This window comes from Panthera pardus, unplaced genomic scaffold (assembly GCF_024362965.1).
Source record: "Panthera pardus isolate Hobbes unplaced genomic scaffold, ASM2436296v1 HiC_scaffold_13, whole genome shotgun sequence".
NCBI classification, from domain to species: Eukaryota; Metazoa; Chordata; class Mammalia; order Carnivora; family Felidae; genus Panthera; species Panthera pardus.
Window position 1 is genome coordinate 173,322,236 of NW_026526688.1, and position 22,599 is coordinate 173,344,834.

Genomic DNA, 22,599 nt, shown 5'->3' on the forward strand with positions numbered 1-22,599 from the left:
ATTGCCACATTCGAACGGCAGAAGGCTGAGGAAGCAACAGGTTGGTGGGGAGGAAAGTCAAGGGTTCTTTTTTAACCAGGTTGAGTTTGAGATGCCTATGCAACAGCCACGTAGACAAGTCAAGTTGGCAGCTGGTTAGACAAGTCTGTAAGTCATCAACGAGTTGGAAGCAATAGGTTCACTTTTGGGAGTCAGCACCAAACAGGTGATATTTAACACTATGAGACTGGATGAGCTCATCCACAAAGAGGACCGAAAAGAGAAATGTAGAAGACTGAGACCTGGGGAACATAAAACTCAGAATTGAGGGGTGCCTGGCTGGCTCAAACAGTAGAGCATGTGATTCTTGATCTTGGGGTTGTGAGTTCAAGCCCCATATTGGATGTAGAGATTTCTTAAAGATAAAATATTAAAACAAAACAAAACTCAGAATTGAGAAGCAGAGGAAGAACAAACACAGGGGTCTGGGTGGAAACCACTAATGAAGTGAAAGGGAAACAGAAAGGTATAGTTCTCCAAAAGCCAAGAGAAGAGAGTGTTTCAAGATAGAAGAAATGCTATCTTGCCAACGATGCCAAAAGCTACCGAGAAATTGGATGACAGAAGCAGTGACGGGATCACCAGATCTCAGCAGCTGGAGGTGGCTGGTGACTTGATATGAGCCTTTTTAGCAGAATGATGAGGACAGAAGGCCAATTGGTAAGAGGAGAAAATGGGTGAGTGAAAGTGAAGGCACCACCACGACAGCTCTTAACAAACAGAGCAGAAGGCACGACTGGGTGGCTCAGTTGGTTGGGCATCTGACTCTTGACTTTGGCTCAGGTCATGATCTCACGGTTCATGAGTTCAAGCCCCATGTCAGGTTGTGTGCTGACAGCACAGAGCCTGCTTGGGATTCTCTCTCCCTCTCTCACTCAAAATAAATAAATAAACTTAAAAAAAAAAAAAAACTGGAGCAGAAAATTGGGCCAGTAACTGCAGGAAGTTGGATTGGGATATGGGGTCAGTGGAGAGTTTGTTTTTAAGATGGGAGAGAGGAGGATATATATTTTTAGAAGTCTAAGCACAACCAGATCAAAATTTTACTTCTATGTTACTCTTCTTATCACTCCTTAGGAACCAGGCAGGTCAGCATCAATAGGACAGCAAATCAGAATGTGACTGACTTTCTCGTCCAGGAGAGACCAATAAACTATTAAATTAAACTATTAATTTTTCCAGGGCCACCTGGGTCGCTCAGTCAGTTAAGCGTCCAACTTCAGCGTGGGTCATGATCTCGCAGTCTATGAGTTTGAGCCCTGCGTCAGGTTCTGGGCTGACAGCTCGGAGCCTGGAGCCTGCTTCGGAGTCTGTGTCTCCCTCTCTCTGCCCCTCCCCCACTCACACTCTCTCTCTCTCTCTCTCTCTCAAAAATAAACAAACATAAAAAAAATTTTAAACTATTCATTTTTCCAGAGGGGGAAAATGATCGAAGACATCAACTTGGTTCCACCAGAACAAGTCCCTTCACATCATACTTACGGATCAAGACACTTCTCATTTATTTGTGTGAGTAACCCCTCTGCCCAGTGTGGGACTCAAACTCAGGACCTGAGATTAAGAGCTGCAAGCTTTGCCGACCAAGCCAGCCAGGCTCCCTGGGTCAAGACATCCTTTGAGCCTTCCTGCTCACTACAGTGATAGCCTCCTCACTGATCGGCTTCATCTCTCATTCCTCCGCCCTTCCTCCTCTCCAAAATCTAAAAACAAGCCCAGTCATCTCACTTTCCCTGATCAATGCCTTTAAATAGCACCCTTCTCAAGAAGAATATCCAACCCCCTCAGCACGGTATACAAAGCCCCGTAAAATCTGTCCCCAGCCTTTCCTCCCAGTCTCATCTCAGACCCTGCAACTTGCAAAACTCTAATCACAGCAGCCCCAGCCACAGCAGGTGCCTCCACATTCCCTTGTCCTGCTGTGGCTTGGCACACCCCGTATCCTCTACCTAGAATGTCCATTCGATCTGTACCCAATCATTCGCCTGGAAAACTCCTAATGGGTCTTTAAAACCCATTCAAATGTCCCATGGAAAATACATTCACCCGGAGTCCTTCCAGAAGACAGAGCTATGACAAACAGACACTATAGGGAACAACTTCACTGCAATGTAAAATAGATTTAGGAGCCAGTCAGTTGTCTGAAAGGAAAGGTGAACAGTGTCAGGACTACATTCCTCGTAAACAGGAGGTGTAGAAACCGGAGGAAGAGCAAGAACCAGACTTGCCAGGTGAAATCTCCTTGGGACAAAATCCATCCACATCCATTGCTCAATACAGACCCTTTAATAATTAGTTGCCTATCGGGACACCTGGGTGGCTCAGTCAGTTAAGCATCTGATGTTGGCTCAGGTAATGATCTCACCATCCATGGGTTCGAGCCCCATCTCGGGCTCTGTGCCGACAGCTCGGAGCCTGGATCCTGTTTCCAATTCTGTGTGTCCCTCTCTCTGACCCTCCGCGCTCATACTCTATCCGCCTGTCTGTCTCTCTCTCTCAAAAATAAACGTTAAAAATAATTAAACATAATTAGTTGCCTATCATTACTAGGAAGGGCCAAAGATCTGTCTCTTTACAAATATCTACTGTTCCTACTTCTGCCCTCCAGAGCAATTCATAATTTGTCTATTTCTTTTTGGATATATATGTTAGCTTTTCAAATAACTGCAGGCACTTGGAGGCACAACCTCCTCCTGATCTCCCCGCATGTTGTCTTCTATAACTTACAGATGTTGTGAACTCCTGGCAGTGCAGCAATCAGAACAGAAAAATATCCTTATACCTCTTGAGGGGGCAATCTTATCTTACTTGATTTTGTACCAGAGCACCCAGCCAAGTACATGACATATTGGGAGCCTTCCAGCGCATGGATTAATGTTCCATCTGCAACATTTCAAATACCTACATCACTCGACCACAAGAAATCATGGCTTCTGACACACTGCCCAGAACTAAAGCAACTAAGAGTGTTTCTGCAGGACTGGTTGTCAAGAAGTCACATTTAAAGTGCTCGGTCAGACACAGGGTCCCACCTCAGTGATGGCACCACTCGAGGCCGCCTCTTCTCTCACGTGTCCTGTGTCAGCTCCTCCCCAAAGCCCCAGCTGCCCTCTGGCCTCTTCTGAGGCTCTCAGAGCCAGGCCAGCTCTACACGTGGCCTGCTCTGGTTGTTGGTTCAGGCTCACAGGCAACAATTAGTGGAGCAGATGCCTGAGTATTCAGAGGCAGGAAAAGTATTAAAAAAAAAAAGAAGAAGAAGAAGAACAAGAAAGAAAGAAAGACAAAGTAGAAAGAAGAGATTTATCTCTTCCAGTATGTCCCATACTCATGGCTCACAGGGCTCTTGTTCATTGCAATACACATCTAGAGTTAAAAATAGATACAGTTTTTCCAAGGGACACATGCACCCCCATGTTTATAGCCGTACTATCAACAATAGCCAAAGAAGGGAAAGAGCCCAACTGTCCACTGATAGATGAATGGATAAAGAAGATGTGGGATATATACACAATGGAGTATTACTCGGCAATCAAAAAGAATGAAATCTTGCCATTTGCAACTACGTGGATGGAACTGGAGGGAATTATGCTAAGTGAAATTAGAGAAAGACAAATATCATATGACTTCACTCATATATGAGGACTTTAAGAGACAAAACAGATTAACATAAGGGAAGGGAAGCAAAAATAATATAAAAAAGGGAGGGGGACAAAACAGAAGAGACTCCTAAATATGGAGAACAAACTGAGGGTGGCTGGAGGGGTTGTGGGAGGGGGGATGGGCTAAATGGGTCAGGGGCATTAAGGAATCTACTCTTGAAATCATTGTTGCACTAGATGCTAATTTGGATGTAAATTTTAAAAAATAAAAAAATTTTTAAAAAACTATGATGAGATACCACCTCAAAAAAAAATAGATACAGTTTTGAATATGATTTTTTTCAGAACTTTGAGCAAAATTCTATCATTAAAAAAAGAAGGCAGCAAAGAAAAGGGGGAAACTCTGGAGTCACTCTGTGATGAATGTTCAGATTATTTCTGGCAATACTCCTAGGTAGCTGGCCTAGTCCAGTGCTGACTAGCAGAAAGGGTACAAGCTACATATGTAATTTTAATGTTATTTATTTATGTTGAGAGAGTGTGCGTGAGAGAGAGAGAGAGAGAGAGAGAGAGAGAGAGAGAGAGAATCCCAAGCAGGCTCCACACTGTCCGCACAGAGCCCGACCCGGGGCTCAGTCTCATGAACTGTGAGATCATGACCTGAGCCCAAACCAAGAGTCAGATGCCGAACTGACTGGGCCTCCCCGGTGCCCCGTATGTAATTATAAATTTTCTAGGAGGCATATGAAAGAAAGTAAAATGAACAGGTGAAATTAATTCTAGTATAATGTTTTGTTTAACCGATATATTTAAAATATTATCATTTCAACATGTAATCAATATGGAAAATTATTGAGATATTTCAAGTCCTTTTTTTCAAAGAAAGTCTTTGAAATCCACTATGTTCTGACACTTACAGCACATCTCAGTTCAGACCAGCCACACTGCAAGCGCTCAAAAGCCACATATGGCTACTGATTACGGCACTGGACAGGAAAGGTCTAGGCTATAAATAAATCCTTTTAAGACACCAGTCAACTTTAGGTTCAAGATACTTGTAAACTCTATTCTTAGGAACAGGTTTGTATTAAAAAGTAATTATCAAACTCAAAGCCATGTGGCGAAAATGCAAAGCTATCTAAAGTGATATGCATTGAAAAACAAACAGTTTTTAAAAAATTAAGCATCCATCACATGGTGGATGCTTCTGAAGCCCTCAGACTCATTTTTCGAAGTCAAAAATAAATTATGTAATCAATCCCGTGTCATGAACCCAACCCCTCCAACAAATACTTTGGAGTTCATGCAGTCCGGGACACTCTTTTTATAGACGAAGAAGAATCCGTGCCAACCTTTGCACCCAGCAACCGACTTCTGTCTAGCGTGACGGACGGTCAAGTGTTGATCAGCTGGCGGATACGCTGTTCCAGGCAACCACGCACTGAGTCACAGCTGCCGAGGGGGACCCCAAACGAAACCTTACATAATAAACCAGAAGAGGATTAAAGATGCCCGGCAGGAATTTAACATAGATTAAACAGTCCTCCAAAATCTGCACAGCAAAACCTGCTCAGAACCATCCCCTGAGGAGCAAAAAAGACTAATGTCTGAAATTTAGAAATTCTGAAAATCAGATGCAGGAAGGGCAACAGATAGGAATATCTTGAAAGGAATCCTACGTTGAATCATCACCCTCAGGAACAAAACGCTCCAGCTCAGTGTCATAATTTCCATCGTCACTCTAGCAAAGAAAGAAAGTCATGAGCTGGCAAATCCAATAGCCATGCTGGAGACGCGATGGAAGCCGGACTCGACTGAAAATCCTGAAGTCACTGAGGCCGATTTTAAACGATTAATGTGAAACTAACTCCAAGCAGATGGGGAATTACGAAGACAAATCAGTAATGGACAAAATGCAACCAAAACAAAGCTACAGTCAAAAGTCAAATTCCGACAAAGTATTAGACTAAATCATAAAACTCAGCCAAAGCAACTCTGGCCCTTTATATAGGGGACTGAAGTCTCAGTCCTGCTAATCACAGGAAAGAAAATGCAGACCGCCTCTTCACTGAACATGTAACATAAGCTAATCCAGACAGGCTGGGTGAGGTGGCTCTGAAACCCACGGGTTAGTGAGAGAGCCAACATCCTCACAGGGCATCATGGAAGAATACACTGGTTCTTCGCTGGAAATTTTAAAAGGAAATATGTATTGCTCTTAAGTCTGCAAATAGTTAAGTATTCTTAATATTAGTGGTAAGGGAGTCCCATGGGGTTCAGTCTCTGGTATGTGTCACAGTCGAGAAATGCAGTTTAGGCGTACCCGGGTGGCTCAGTTGGTTAAGCGTCTGACTCCGGCTCAGGGTCATGAACTCACAGTTTGTGGGTTCAAGCCCCGTGTCGGGCTCTGGGCTGACAGCCTGGAGCCTGGAGCCTGCTTCAGATTCTGGGTCTCCCTCTCTCTCTCTGCCCCTCCCCTGCTTGTGCTCTGTCTCTCTCTCAAAAAAAATAGACATGCAGTTTAGATGCCAAAAATCATAGGAAAGGAAACCCATTCTCTCAAAGGACACTGACCTCCTCTCAAATACATCTTCCTCAGCAATATTTAATAAAGTCTTCTTCTTTTTTTTTTTAAATTTATTTATTTTTGAGGGAGCAAGGGGCAGAGACAGAGGGAGACCGAGGATCCCAAGCAGGCACCATGCTAAGTGCAGAGCCTGAAGCAGGGCTCGATCTCACAACTGTGAGATCATGACCTGAGTTGAAATCAAGAGTAGGATGCTTAACCCCAATAAAGTCCTCTTCTACAAGCAAACTTCTTTCTAGAAGTCTACTTTTTCTACACTTCTACTTCTATAAGTTCATGCAATTACTCTACCCCCAACCCCATGCTCCCTTCCCACACTTTCCCCCTCCTCCTCACCCATAGAGTTTTAGCACTTTATTACGGGAGATCAACTTCGCCTGTCTCGCAGTACGAAATAACACTTCCTCTTTGGAAGAGTGAGGAATAAGGCTATCAAGATTCTGGCAGATTCTCTGAGGCAGGGTAGAGAAGGGGAAGTCCATGAGCACTCCTGCATTAATGATATGTGTCCCGTCACAATTATGAAACACCCATGCTGGGCCCGGACAGGACACAGCATCCAGAAGATCAGAATCTGAGGAGAGTCAAGAACAGTGTTTGAAAAGTCAGGAAATATTCTAATAGAGGAGGAAAATCAGTCAGAAAAACAAACAAACAAACAAACAAACAAAAAACCAGTGGGCACTCAGCAAAACTGCTCTCATGCACCCAATCACTCACTTACTGTGGGTCCCACACCAGCTGTCCTCTCCGTTCACCTGCACACCAACCTACACTTCTCCATTTATTACCATCTCCATAGTCCCCACCATTCCCCTCTGAAAATCCATTCTTTCTTCCTATTGACATAAAACAGCAACAGACCATTCAGAAGCCCCAGTACTTACACTACCTGTAACTCAGTGATGGAAAGTCTCTTTCAAGGAAGCAGAGTTTTTTCACCCCATAAATAATGAAAAGGATAGAAATAAAAATATTCTAATGAATGATCTCAAGTAAAACTCAAGTCAGTGGTGAATCTGATGTTCTTCTGAGTACAGATTTTCATAGAAGAGAAAGCTGAAGAACTGGAAGAAAGAATCTCGAGACAATTTTCCTAGACTATGTTTTTTCAAGGGCTGAGTCCGGGCAGAACTCTTGATTTCTTTGTGATGTGGAGGGGGAAAGACCTAGCGAGGGTCATCTATGGCAACCACCTGTTTTCCAGAATGGATGTTTTCATTTCCTACCATGGGCCCCATCTCAAAACTATACTTCAACCCAGAACCTATGACACGGTGTTCACATGTGTTCTGAGGGATGTTATGAAGAAAATGTAATCTATGGCCCAATAAATTTGGTGATTTAATGGACTCATGTACAACTCGAGAGTGAAATAGAAAAGACAGCTTTCCTAAAAGCCTGGTTCTCAGAGTATGGTCTATATAACTCAGTGAACCAATGTCTTCCAAATAATCAATGCGTGATGTTATACAATCATACATTCTTAAAACATTCATTAAAGTACAGGACAGACCAATGGATTTTAAAATAACAAAGTACAAAACTGCTCTGATACAGTTTCAGATATCATATTGCATCTAACCTTTAAGAAATTACCACTTGTCAAGTTTTGGTATAGTAGTAAAACACACGGGGGCGCCTGGGTGGGTGGCTCAGTCGGTTTAGTGTCCGTCTTCCGTTCAGGTCATGATCTCATGGTTTGTGGGTTCGAGCCCCGCATCAGGCTCTGTGCTGACAGCTCAGAGCCTGCAGCCTGCTTCGGATTGTGTCTCCCTCTCTCTCTGTCCCTCCTCCGCTCACACTCTCTCTTTCTCTCTCCCCCCAAAATAATAGAACATTAAAAACATATATATCCACAATTTTCTAAGAAGGGTATAAAATGTTTTTCCATTTTCCTACCATATATCTGCATGAGGACAAATTTTCTTTATATACTCAACCAAAACAACATATCACAACAGAATGAATGGAGAAGCAGCTGAGAATCCAGTAGTTTGTCTATTAATCCACACAAAAAAGATTTGGGGGGAAAAAAAGAAGTAAAACTATGTCACTCTTATCATTAAATATTTTTGGAAACCATATAGTTTTCACAAAAATATTATTTTTATTAAGTTTATTTATTTTGAGAGACAGAGGGATAGAGAGAGCAGAGGAGGGGCAGAAAGAGAAAGAGAATCCCAAGCAGGCTCTGTACTATTAGCACTGAGCCCGGTGTGGGCCTGAACCCACAAAGCCACAAGATCATGACCTAAACCAAAACCAAGAGCCAGATGCTTAACCGACTGAGCCACCCAGGTACCCCACAAAATTATTATTTATGCTAACACACAAGGGGCTTATTACTTTTTACGAAATTAGTTCCTTTATAATTTCTCAGTTTTAATTTCTAACACAGTAGTTACTAATAGAAACCACATTCATCCTCTTTGGGATCTTCAATAATTTTTTAAGACTGAAAAGGGGTCCTCCTATCAAAAAGTTGGACATGCTACCCTAACGCATTTTGATCGCAGAAGCATTTCTCTGTGGAACACGTTGATTATATTCTTATATTCATTCTAATATGTATTCATATATATTCATCTTGTGTTCTAAAAATGTTTCCTTTATATGCCTCTTCTCCCTAGACACACTTCAGCAAGCTAATTTATATGCTCTCAAAGGGTTTTCTCTCAAATAGTAGCTTTGTGCTTATGACCCTGGCAGTAAATGCACATATCTCTCCCCTGGCAGGCACAACTGAAAGTGATCTCGTCTGTTTAGAAGAGGCCTTGATCTCAAGAATTATTTCACCGAGCAAATGTTACCAAAAATCACGAGAAACGATGACATAGGTTAACGTGATCCTACAGCAGATAATCCTCTACTATGAGATTCAGTGCCAGAGGTGTCCCAAGAACATAAAAGCTATCAGGCCAGATGGAGAATCAGGGCTAATCTCGCTTGCCATTCAGTTTCCCACAAAAGCGGATCGCTGATTGAGGTACCTCTGGTACAAATTACCCTTTCACAAAAGGAACAGGGTGACAGCAGTCTATTACTCTGAGTACTGGCAATCTGTGTTTGGAAAAATGGGAATGCAAGCCAAAAATAACTCAAGAACTAATTCATATTTCTACCATGGCTTTTCAGAACACGGAGTCAGGCCAGTTGTCTACTTTCAGCAAGACTGGAAGCTCCAATTACGGAATTTAGTTCTAAATCTCTTCTTCCCGTCAGGTACCTGAATGACTGGCCAGAAGCCTGTTCTCAGATGGCTGTAAAAAAATTGGGAAAGAGTCAAAAGTGTGAAGTGCTGAACAACTCCTCCATGAGAAAACTCTCCCCAAGGAAATTCAGCCCTTATATAGAACTGGCCTGGGGTACAGGCTGTTCAGTCCTTCATTTTACATTCTGGAGTCTGCCCAAGTAATAGGAAGCATTAAGTTTATTTATCCCATTTTTAAAGTATCTAGTTTATAAAAATGTTGCTCATGGATGACCAGGATCTTGGGAACTGAAGACACTCATCTCGGTCTCCTTTTTCCCGTTACCTAAGACTTGAAGTGAAATGAGCATATAAACTGCTTCTGGTAAAACTTTCTTCAATGAAAATTTTTTACGGCCGTGAGGGCTAAGGTCCTCTTCTAGCTCATTTGGTCCCCCCAGCAATTCGATGAGATAGACACAATAATTATCCCCATTTTACAGATGAGAAAACAGGCTTGGTGTTGCCTATGGTCACCGAATTTATAAGTGGCAGATGGGACTGGAATTTGGTCCCCTCTGAACCTCTGTACTGGAATGCCATCCTGTCTACCTGAAATGCGTGGACAATAACATGAAATGATTTATTAACAAGGAGATATCCAATTCTGTGGGTAAAATAGCGGATTTAAGCTACAAATTAGCCTTTATTGACAAAGACCTTCATTACATGCCGGCGTGTTAGGTTCCGTTCTGTCCCCCACCATGACCCGTGCACCGGCCACATGGTATTTACCAATCGCTCCTTCTGCCTTCCTTCCAAACTGGACTAATACCCTCTTGCATGGTCCCTGGAGCAGCACTCACCGAATGAATGAGTGAAAGAACCAAGGTGTGAACAAACAAAAGTGAATCTCTACAAATCTACTTAGTCACCAAGAATATTAATTTCTAAAGGAAGTTTCTACACTCTGGAGGGTGTGCAGAAACCCCCCCACCCACCCACCCAAATGCAAGACAAACAAAAGAAACCACACACAAAACAGAACAAAACAAAACAAAACCCAGTAGGGTGCAGGGAGAAAAACATTAGCATTTCTATTTCTATTTCCTGACATTTAGCACATGACTGACACGGGCCAGCCTCCTCATTCCGTGTGGGTGGCAGACAGCCACACAGGGATGCAAGGCCTGCCATGGACACTCCCCAGCTCACGGGGTTAGTCAGCACTGGGGTCCTCACCTGTTTGCTTTCCATAGGCTATACCCAAGTGCAGCTCATATGGGCCCAACTGAGAAAGCGGCCGTAGGGATTAGATTTTCAATTTTACCTAAACTGACCCTCACAAAAAGGTCAAGTGACTTTAAGTGAGTCCTGCACAGGGCCACAAGACGTAACGACAGCACAAGCTCCAATACGCAGGAAGGTTACAGACCTGACGATATTGTTACCATTTCTCATAGGACATTTTTCTCAGCCACGTTGCGAGCTATAACAATAACCAGTTGACCAGCTGCCATAAAGTTGGCAACACAAACACACACAAAACCTGAAAGTAGCAAAACTTGGATTCATATCCACTATTCTTGTCAATGGTCTTTGCCCAAGTGAACGTTAGGATACCTTGGGAACGTTAGGATACCATTTGCCATTAGTGATACCTTGGGAAATTGGCTAATATATCCTTACACAGTTTCTTTTTTTTTTTTAATTAACTTATTTATTTCTGAGAGAGCAAGAGAGAGCGAGCGAGAGAGAGCGCTTGGGGGAGGGGCAGAGAGAGGGGGGAGAGAGAGAATCCTCAGCAGGCTCTGTGCTGTCGGTGCGGAGCCTGATGCAGGGCTCAAACTCACGAACCATGAGATCATGACCTGAGCCAAAATCAAGAGTCAGACACCTAACCGATGAGTTACCCAGGTGCCCCTACAGCTTCTAAATAAATATATTTTTATTAATAGGGTCAACGATGTGGAGCTCACTGATCTAGAATTTGCTACTCAAACTGCAATCTGCAAAGAAGCAGCATCAGCATCACCTGGCAGCTTGTTAGAAATGCAGTCTTATGGTCGGTCCATCCCAGACCTCCTGGACCTAACTTTGCATTTTAACAAGGTCCCAGGCGTTTCATGTGCACATTTCTGTTTGAGAAGCACTGCTTTAGAGCACATACCTTAAATGATCTGAAGCCTAACATTTCAGCTCTTATTTATAAGTTGAGACCAAGTTCTCTGTTGAATTTTTGAACTCGTAAATTTATAATTCCTAATATCTGTTATCAAATGTTCTTTAAAACTGCAAAGAAATGATCCCCACAAACGAAAAACCCGATGAAATAATCTATGTATAACCACCGCGTTATCGTGTTTATCCCAGTCTATGTAAAGTAAGTGTCCTGATCCCCAAATGATGAAAACCCATCTAGCGACCCCTTCATCGTTTTCACCCCCACTTCCACTTACTTTTGTTTGATCGTCGGCCTTGAACACGTAGCAGATACTCTGTTGGCTGCCTGCATTGTCCTTAATCAGACAAGCAAAGTAACTTGGATCGTGGCTGTTGTGGATCAGTTTGTGAACATGCTGGGGCTTACACTCGAAGATGCTGGAACAGATCAGTGGATCCCACTGTTGACTTCTGCCCGGCTCGGGTTCACATCTCAATCCGGAGGGTGAAACACAAAGCCGGACCTGCTTGGTACCAGGCTCCTTTTTGGAGGACTGCCCACTGAGCCTGCGCACCTCGGCCACGACCCACGGCAGCATCGGCATGGTGGTCAGAGCGTGCACAGGCAAGGAGCCGACCAGCTGCAGGCCGAAGTCCACTGAGGCCTCGTTAGGAAACAGATGTCTCCTCGCCGTGAATGTTATTGGTTCCATTTTGGGAAAGGTCTGGAAGCTCAGCAAAACGTTGCCACTGTTTTCTACTTTAGAACGAGCAATCTACTTTATGTGCTTCTGAGGCAGAATCCTGCAGGAGAAAAATAGAGGCATTAGAATTTAATGAAATCACAGCAATAGCTACTTTCAGAGAGTTATTATTTCAGAAGAACTTAAAAGCCCGAAACCCAAACGCAGGCAGAAACGGATATTAGTACGAACAATCTGCTTTGCCTAGAAAGAGGTGCCCTGAAATTGTGCTTCATATAGAATCTGAGAAGGCCATAACTGTCACACTCAATACGGGTTACAAAGAGCCCACCGGGAAACTCCTGTGAAACGAAAACCTCATAGAGCCAGCAGAAGCAAGCAGGACAGAAAGCAATACAGTCCTGCTCAGATACTTTTAAACCCTGTTCTAGCAACATATATTTCAAGGAATTTTTTTAAAGTAATCTCTATGCCCAATGTGGGGCTCGAACTCAAGCCCCCGAGATCAAGAGTCACATGCTCTATGGACTGAGCCAGCCAGGGGTCCCTAAAAGGAATTTTTTAAAGATAATCAAATTCAGTAGTGGTGATTCTACCCCCCAAAAAAGTAATCTGGAGAGAAAAAATATCAGCTAACCATTATCATAGTCTACTGAACCAGACCAGTTTTCAACAACTGACCTTTTCAATTATGATACCGCGTAAGTTTTAAAGGGCTTTCCCTGACATAGTCCAGAGGTTCTGAACAAGAATTCAAATTCCATTAACATGTAATTGGTGCCAGTTATGCTCCAAATATCGCCATAAATCTTTTGTTTCATTTAACTCATGTATTATAAGCCATCATGTGCACACTCTCCTCATCAATAGAAGATGCTGTTTCCAGGGGCGCCTGGGTGGCTCAGTCGATTAAGCCTCTGACTTCGACTCAGGTCATGATCTCAGCGTTTGTGGATTCAAGCCCCTCGTCGGGCTCTGTGCTGATAGCTCAGAGCCTGGAACCTGCTTCGGATTCTGTGTCTCCCTCTCTCTCTGCCCCTCCCCCACCTCTCAAAAATAAAGTAAAACATAAAAAAACATTAAAAAAAAAAGAAGATGCTGTTTCCAGGAGACCCAAAGTCTCTCACCTGCTTCCCCCCCACCCCCCTACAGGTGATTTTCAATGCATTCGACGTATGCTAACACCTTCCTGTTCCACTGGTAACAAAATCCTTCTGTACAGAGCTGACTTGTCTACAGGATCTCAATTGTCATCCTTCCTCATCCGCTCGCTGGATCTTCTTCTCTCATGTTCTCCCTGAGCACCTACACACTGCATCTGTCTGATTCACCATTGTTGTCCCCAGTGCCTGGCAGTGTCTGGCTCAGAATAGAGGCTCAGTAACATTATAAACAAGTGAATGAAGTCTCCTCCATCTAAAAAAAACCAACAACAACAACAAAAAACCCACAAAAAACATTTTCCCTTGACCTCAAACCTCCAGCCCCAACTCCTCCTTCCCTACACAACTTTCTTCACAGTAAAGTCTACACTTACTGTCTCCACTTCCTACTGCCCATCTATAATCTGGATTTTGACCAGATGTACTGCCTGTGCATTGAAATTACTCCCATTAAGGTCACCCGTGTCCTTTGGCTGTGAAATCCAAAGGGGCCAAAATAGTCCTTAAGTGTCTTGTCCTTTCTGATGAATTTCTCATTGGGGACCACTCCTTCCTGCTTGAAACCCTTCTGTTTCTCATCTTACTTCTCTGGTTACTTCTTTTCAGGTTCCTTGATGGCTTTTTCCCCATTTGACTCCATCCCCTCTCCTCATTCCACCTGCTTTCTTTGGACAGTCTTACCTAATGGCTGGGTGTCCACAACCACATTCTAAAATTCCTGCTGCTGCTAACAGCTTACTTTTGCAACCCAGGCACATTTCAGGGGTGATCTCATTCCGTCTTTACAACAACTTTCATCTCCAACCTTAGTCTCAGTTACAGACTACTAGTATTGCCACCGTTATGGCCTGGGTCACTGAGACCTGGAGAGCTCGAGGTGCTCATCACAGGTGGGTGTGGGAGAGTTTGCTCCTGATTCTCCACCCATCCCCTTGAATGCTACACAAGACCATCATCTATCACATATGCATTGATGAGCCCCGTGCGTTTGTCTCCCATTGAACCTCCTTCCTGAGATCCAGATGAGGGCAGGCCATTCAATATTCCTATCTGAATAGCCGAGAGGCCCCTCAACCACAATTTATTATTTTTAAACTGACTCAGTCTCACCTCCCCCCTTCCCAGAACTTCTCTTCCTTCCCATAAACTCTGTCTCTGTAAACAGTATCGCTATTTCACTGGCCAAGCCAAAGGCCAAGGGGTCACTGCTACAGACTGAATGCTGAAATTGTAATCCCCAATGTGATAGTATTTGGAAGTCAGGCCTTTGAGAGGTGATTTGGTCATGAGGCTGAAGCCCTTATAAATGGGATTGGTGCCCTCATAGAGACTCAGAGTGCTCCCTTGCCCCCTTCCACCATGTGAGGAGATAAGAGAAAAGACAGCTATGTATGAGCTAAGAATATTCAATATTCAAATGCTAAACCTTTCCTGACATAGAACTAAAGTCTATTCTTTTAACTCTATCTCTTTCTATGTGATATATATGCATATACAATGATTGCACTTTTGTAATAGTATTTGAACACAGTTTGGAGCTAGTTTTTTATGTTAAATGTTCAAAAGTTCAGAAATAAACTCATACTTTAGAGCTCTAACATAGTTCATGGAAATGTATTCCCTTATCTCTTCTCTTTTAAAGTAAACCTTCTGTTGATGAAAACAGACTTGAAGTCTATATAACCCCATAAATGTTTTCTCTCTCTCTTCTTTTTTCTCTCTCTCACCTGGTGAGAGATTAAATGTCTGGCTCGACTTCACTCTTGTAACTGAATCTGGTTCAAGTTCTAACTGTTGACAGCCGCTAATCCCAAGACATGTTTAAAGAAGTACTAGAATTATTACAAAGGAGAGACCTGAGATCTATCAATTAGTGTAGATGAGGCAATTCTTAATATGGTGGCAACAATATACAAAATTATTTTTAGTTTTCTCGTGGGGCAATATACACCTAGTGTAAAAAATGTACACAATGTAGTCATTCCAAACATTTAGTAAATAATCAGTCATCAAATTAGTTCTGCCAAGTCATTGACAAAACTATTTGAATGTTTAAAGTCTTCATTGTTGAACCAGCTATGGCACATTCTTAGTCTCCCTGTAAAACATAGATTGGTCCTTAATACCATTTGTAAACTATCACATAATAAGTTCTACCCCAGGGAGCGCTGGCTGGCTCAGCTGGAAGAGCATGGAACTCTTGATCTCAGGCTCATGAGTTCGAACCCCACATTGGGTGTAGAGATTACTTACATAAATAAAACTTTAAAAAAATAAGTTCTACCCCAGAGATGACGATAATTATTTATAATCAATTCAAATTCTGCTGACAGAAGATTCATGATAACTTAGACTAGGTGAGTAATTGCACTTCTTTTTAATAAAAAGTTCCATGAAACAGATGAACTATTCAAATTATATTAATCATGTTTTAAACCATATCAGTCCACATCATTTGCATGCCATGTGACTGTAATTCCCAGATAGAACCAGCTATTCTAAGAGGGCTCTCTTGTGCATCTCATTGTGCATCGTACCCTCAGTAAGAAATACTATGATCTGTTACTCCAGGGGACTTCTAGTCACGTTTTTGTTCGTAGATTCATATGTAAAAGCTCTATCCCTGACAGAGACCATGTGTATTCTACACCACTCCTACCTACCACAGTCCATAAACATGGTGGGCACCCCAAACACAAAGATACTCTTTTATTAGAACAGTTGTGATAATCTTCTTAGTGAGTCCTAGATCAACTATCCTATATCAAACATCCCATGCACTAAGTATTATAAAATCTGAGAGCTAGGAATGTCCTTTTAAGCTCTTTTAAGCTCTTATATTTGAACTGAGGAAGCTTGGTTCTGGAGAAGTTAAGTGGTTTGTCCAAGTTGGGTGACAGAATTAGGACAATCCGATCACTGACTGCCATCCAAGTACTGCAAAGAACCTCAGTTTCCTCATGAAAATGCTTTCAAGCGTGAAGTTGTGAAAGCAAGTCACTTAACCTCTGAGTCTCAAATTTATTCTTGTAAGAGAATGGAACAAGATCATCCTCAAATTGTCTTCTATCTCTAAAATCTGGTAAATCTAATTTTCACAATGTATAATACCAAATGTCCCGACATTGTGTGGGGATAGAAAGCTGCTTCATCTTCCTGTCAAGAATACAAATGTGGGGGAGGTACATGAAGAAAGAATAGGGTTTATTGATCAGGAAGCGAGCAAAGAGATGGTGGGAGTGAGCAAGCCGCCATTGGGAACGCTCTCTTTTCCCAGCCCCTTTCCACGCCCTCCCAGCAAACCACAGCGGGTATGACGGGGAACTTTCCAGAAGCTAGCAATGCCACCGCCACTGCAGACTCAGCCCCTACCTTCTCAGTGTGCTGGTGGGAGGGGAGGAGGGTGAAGGAGAGGGATAGAGGGAGAGATGTTGAAGCTTCTAGCTCCAAGCCAGGTTAGGAACCAACCAAGACTGGGTAGCTGTCGGAGACTCCTATGATGGGCAGAGTCCCAGATAGCTATTCATTTCCCCTTACAAATCAGTTGTTTAGTTTTTCTGTTCTTCACCCCAGATAGAGTGGGAACATGGCTGAACAGAATTATTCTGCTACCCAAATACTCTAATCTCATGCAGTAAGATCACTGTGGCGTGGCTCCACTATTTGTCCCCGAATCCCGCCCAATCAGAGCAGTGTGCTGCTACCTAGGAATTGCCCTTGGGCTCCAAAGATCTTTTGCGTGGTAGGCTATTTTTCACACAGAGCCATCACACAGAGCTCCTGGAGCTGGCGGATCCAACCTTTTCATCACCAAGGCTGCTCCAGCCCCGGTATGCACCTTTCTAAATTGACACGTAAAGTACTGATGTTTTGAATGACTTCCTTCCTACATGAATCAGAGCCAATTTAAGACTAGACTAGTCCTTTAGAATGCCATGGCCACTTCTTGTATTCTCTGCTACTGTACGGAAGAGGATGAAGGGGTGAGAGTGGGGGTCCTAGTAGCCTTCAGGGATTATGCATACACTTCCCTCCGGCATGGCTGCTTTAACTTATTCTCCCAATAATAATAATAATAATAATAATAATAATAATAATAATAATAATTGTTAACACATAATAGCACTTACTATGTGACTGTTAACTGATTTAGCTCTTACAACAACCCCGGACAATAAAGACGATTAGTATCATATGTAAATAAGGACTCTAATGGACTTTTACCATTATCACCTCCAACTTAAAGACAAGAGATGAGACAGAAATTGCTGGCACAGAGAAATAAGGTCACTTGCCCAAGGTCATACTAGCAACAAGTGGCAGAACCAAGTTTTGAACCCAGATCCTTCCACTCCAGACTTTGTGTTTGCTCTTAACCACTTTGCTAGAGGAATACTTACTGACCAACCACCTCTTCTGGGACATTACATATATGATCTTCTGTATTCTTACAACTCTGAGAAGTATGTTTTATCATCCCCATTTTCTATAAAGGTCCCCTGACTAATGGTGAAGGTAGGATTTGTCTTATGCCCAAATATCTGTTCTTTGTGATATAAACATCTCTAGAAGGGAATAACTCTAAAATATCTCTCTATCTAAATTTTGCTTGGTCTCATTAATCCAAATGTAATGTCAAAATTATACCTTATGTTATAATATAGGTATTATATACATAAGGTATCATATAATAGTAAGTATAATATAACAATATATTATATAAGGTATGATATAATAATAGCAATAAGTAATATGCATTGTGTGCTCACCATGTATCTGGCACTGTTCTAAGAACTTTACATGTATAAATTCATTAAGTTTGACAACAATCTCGTAAGTACTTACCTTCTTTGGAAGCTTAGATTTACTGATCATAAATAATGTATTGTTAAATAAGTAGACTCTCTTTTTTCAAGATATTATTTTTGTAAGATATTATTTTTAAGTAATCTCTATGCCCAACATGGGGCTCAAACTCACAACCTCAAGATCAAGAGTCACATGCTCTTCTGACTGAGTCAGCTAGGTGTCCCAATACTCGCTCTTTTTAAGAGAAAAATACTTCTGCCTGTCACAAAGGAAACAGGCATACTCAAAATTAAATGCCCCTTTATGGGTGCTAAAACGTATTTCCTACATTCTGCACAACTTTACTGAAACCCAAGTGTCATGATTTTTCATATGGCCCAAATATGACAAATTCTTTTCTAAACATTCAAAACCTGAAAACCGACACTTGCCCTTAAAATCTAAGAACCCATCAAATGGAAATCTCAGCTTGAAAATGTCAAAAATTGTGAAAATAGAAACCTTCGTGTCTCTAAAAAAATCTTTTTAACCAAATGTGGGGAATGTGGGGTTGGAAAAGAAAAAATGAAGATAAAAGTTAGCAAAGGCAACGGTAAGGCACCAGTTCTGCTCTGAAAACCTAAATCCTCTGCCATCACCAGGGGGCTACAAACCCAACACTGCTTATCCCCCAAGTGGACTCCCTGTCACTTTAACGAACAGACTCTGATCCTCCAAATTTTAATGTTCAACAAAAGAAAAAGGCTGGAAAACATGTCACATGTTGGGACTAACGTGGCCATTATACTTAAGAAGTGCAGCCCAGCAAACAGGGAAAAGGGTAAAGCAAACCATGCCAACACATAAGCAGACTTAGGTCATCTGGGGAGTGTAAAGAACAGAGGCTGGGGAACTTCGAGACATGCCGCCATGAAAAGAGGAAAAGGGGCCTGAGGGAGTTGTCATTTTGACAAGATAAAATTAAAGGCGTATTCAAAGACAGAATCCTCTCAAGCAGGCATCCCTACTCCTGGCGCCATAATGATTGGACAAGCTGGTGTGAATGGGGGGCTTGGCGCAGCACTGCTTACCCATGGTACGTCCTAGAAGGTCCTAGAAGATCTGGCAGAAAGGAGGCGCCCACCCACACCTGGCTCCAACGGGATGTATTTGAGTGTGAGGCAGCCTTTCTGGTCGAGGCTGCCTTTTCGGGAAATGGAGGACAAAGACTGTCTGTCGACAGGTGGATAATCAGGGAGAAGAGGCAAGCTGAGTTTCCTCAGAGTCCCTCACTCCTTCCTCATAGCCTCCCGTACTGTGACAAACAATGTCATGGGGAGAAAAGTCATCCCAATACTGACACAACTGCACCCAACCAGAAATGCTATCATGGTGAAAGGGAAATCCCCAGAGCTCTCAGTGGGAAAGACAGTGGTAGACTATGGCAGGAGTCCCATCTGCAAAACTTTAATTCGACGTTAATAAAACTTATAACACACCAACGAATTTCCCCCCATTTTACTGGTTTGCAAATGCCTGGACAGATCAATATAAAGACATTTATTTTAATTATCACCTGATGATTTTATTTACTGATGTGAGCCACACTTAGTCCCTTTCACATCTCCTTGCACTCAATTAATAGTCTCAGGATACTCCTCTTGTGTTCACTTTGGAAAATATCCCCTAAACATTTCACATGCACCCTTTAATTCACAACTGTGTCCACAATCCAGGAGCTCATATTATGCCAATGGTTACTTGCAGATAAATCTCAGGAGAAAGCCCTTTTTATGGTCTAATTTCACTGTAACTTGGTAAAAGAAAGAAAGAAAGAAAGAAAGAAAGAAAGAAAAGAAGAAAGAGAAACCGGGAGATTCAAGACTGTGATAAGCATTCCATTTCAAACAGTTGTTACAACACCTGTTTGCAAAGCAGTCAATCCTTTTTTATACAAACTGTTTCATGCAATGTTCTTATTCCTTCAGACAATCTTCAGGATTCTCAGGAAAGAGCTGATCATGAGGAACACCTCCGCCCCAAGCAAGAGAAGGCATCACAAGTCTAGCTGCTTCGGGGATCCCTAACCCAACTGAGTAATAGAACATGAAGAGCCCGGAAACACAGGAGAGTCATTTAGCAAGGTGGATACCCAGGATCTTAACCACAGGTCTCCAGTCAGTCTTCCACCCTCTGCCCCTCCCACCCAGAGCAGGCTCTGAAAACATAACAAAACCCAGGGGTGGCTATGCTTCAACTCTTACCAACTGCATCAAAACTGGGAAGGGAATGAGAGTCTGCTTTCCAGAGGAAGGGGTTTCTGTCAAGATCCCTGCAGTTCAGCTTAAGTGCAGTGCCAAGAGTTTTGAAGTCTGGATTTGTAGAGATAACGGAGTTTCCTGGCGTGAGCCATTTAAACCAGTTCATCCCAAAATGCTCTTTTAAAGTCTGAGTATATTAATAAGTGCAATCATCCAACCATCTAAAAGGAAGAATGAGACATCTACACACATCCATTAATGTAAAGCACTCTGAAAATTCAACTGTTCGGTGGGAGGAACAATCACCACTTTCAATTTCTTTTCCTTTTTAAGCCACTTTCAGAGAATAACATATTTTAAATAAAATAACAACAACAGGTAAAGCCACCTCTAGGTGGATTTCAAAGAAAACAATCTCTTAAAACAACAACAGTGTGTGCTAAAGTTTGAGGAGCCTCATAATCACAGACCCATCAGGAAGCTGCTAGAAACAATTAAGCAGGGTTTCAAAATGACTGGTACAGGATGTGCCCATAGAAAGAAATGTTGTGCGCTCCGGTGGAGCTGCCAAAGTTACTACTGCAAAGTACCCTGAACTTTTAAAGGATGATATGGGGTCACTTTGACCACTCTCCTCCTAATCCGGTCACCCTACAAACACAACAGCCCCAGAGATATTTGGCGGGAGGGGGTGGATACCGAGCCAGCAGGAGTGAAAGGAGGCAGGAGAAAGGTGCCCGTGGGAGCTCCTGGGTGGTTATGAACTTCAAGGTTTCACTTTCGTCCAAGTAGGGGGCGAGGAGGTGGCAATGAACCCCACCCACCCCGGAAGCCCCCGGTGCGGCGAGCACGGCAAGAACGCCCTTGGGCCGCTGAATTCCAGCTTCGCCGGCCGGGGAGCTCAGGCTTTGGGTGCGGGGGGAGGGGGGCGAGATGCCGCGGGCGGTGCGGGAGACCCAGAAAGCACCTACCTGTGCCGCGGCGCGCTCAGAGCCCGGGGCCCCTCCGGGGCGCGCAGGTGCTCGGGGGCGGCGTGGGGCCGGCCTGCGCGGGCGGGGCGCCCATCGTGCCGGGCCGGCTGCGCTTTTCCGCCGCGGGGGGCCGGCCGGGATCCCCTCCGCTCGGCTCCCGCCTCTTCTTCACCGGGCTGAGGACCCGGCGGGTCCCGCGGCGGCCGCAGCAACAGGCACCGTGGCGCGGGGGCTGCGCCGGCGGCGGCGGCAGCGGCGGCGGCGGCAGAGGAGGAGGAGGGGGAGGTGTCTGCGCGCGGCTCGCGTTTCCTCCTCCCCGGGCTGGGCGAGCGCGGGGGAGGCGAGGGGAGGGCAGAAGCCGGGATCTCCCAACTCGGTCCCCAGGGACCTGAGAGGGGGACGCGGTGCTCCCTCCCTCCCCTCTGCGCCTTGTGACTCTGCGCGAGCGGCGCGGCCGGGACAGGCGAGTCCCACGCGGGCAACAGCTGCTGCAGTGCGGGTCCGCCGCGGCCTCCCTCCTCTCCGTGCCTCTCCCCCGCGGGACGGCCCATCCTCAGCCCGCCAGTCCGGAGGGTGGGGGGCGGGGGTGTCGGGGCGCCGCCCCAGCCAGCCCCGACGCAGGGTCCTGGCCCGCCGTCCGCCTGGGCTCCGGGGACTCGGGGCCCCGCGCGTGATGAAGGCCCTCGCGGCGGGATGTGCGGTCGCACACCCTGTCCTCGGCAGCCTATTTATAGCAGGTGGTGCTGCCCGCCGCTCGCGTCCCGCTGCGCTCTCAGCAGGTGGCACCGCCAGCCCGCCCTTCGCTGCCCCGCGCTAGCGTCGCCTCATCTGCACCCTCGCTTTCGCCTCGCGAAATGGACACAGTGAAAACCGCGCGGAGCACAGGAGGGCGGCCAAGCCACCTGGCCCTTCTCCCCATCACCCCTTCTTCCTGTCCCAGGGTTGCACACAAAGGCAAGGAGTGAACCGAGGCAGGGCCATTCTGTGGGGCGCTGGCAGGCGAGACAGGAAAATCAGCGGCTCAGGGAAACAGTGAAGGCTGAAGTGTCGTCCCCCAATGAAACCCCAGTCAGCCCCATTTCTGAACTGCGCGGGTGACGCAGCCGCGCGATCCGGCTCCTCTTCCCTCCCGCC

At 44.3% G+C, this 22,599-nt stretch overlaps 1 protein-coding gene across 4 annotated transcripts in view; it reads right to left on the reverse strand.

Moving 5' to 3' along the window:
- The window catches only part of TBC1D1 (TBC1 domain family member 1), a 224,955-nt gene extending 203,379 nt beyond the window's left edge, over nt 1-21,576 (reverse strand). For all 4 annotated transcript variants that reach the window (XM_019414376.2, XM_019414372.2, XM_019414365.2 and 1 more), the window contains exons 1-2: nt 21,466-21,576; nt 11,875-12,382 (exon numbers count right to left, since the gene is read on the reverse strand). In XM_019414376.2, coding sequence (XP_019269921.2) covers nt 11,875-12,291 — 417 coding nt within the window. In that variant the 5' untranslated portion in view covers nt 12,292-12,382; nt 21,466-21,576. The remainder of the gene's footprint in view (nt 1-11,874; nt 12,383-21,465) is intronic.
- Between the last annotated feature and the right edge of the window lie 1,023 nt (nt 21,577-22,599).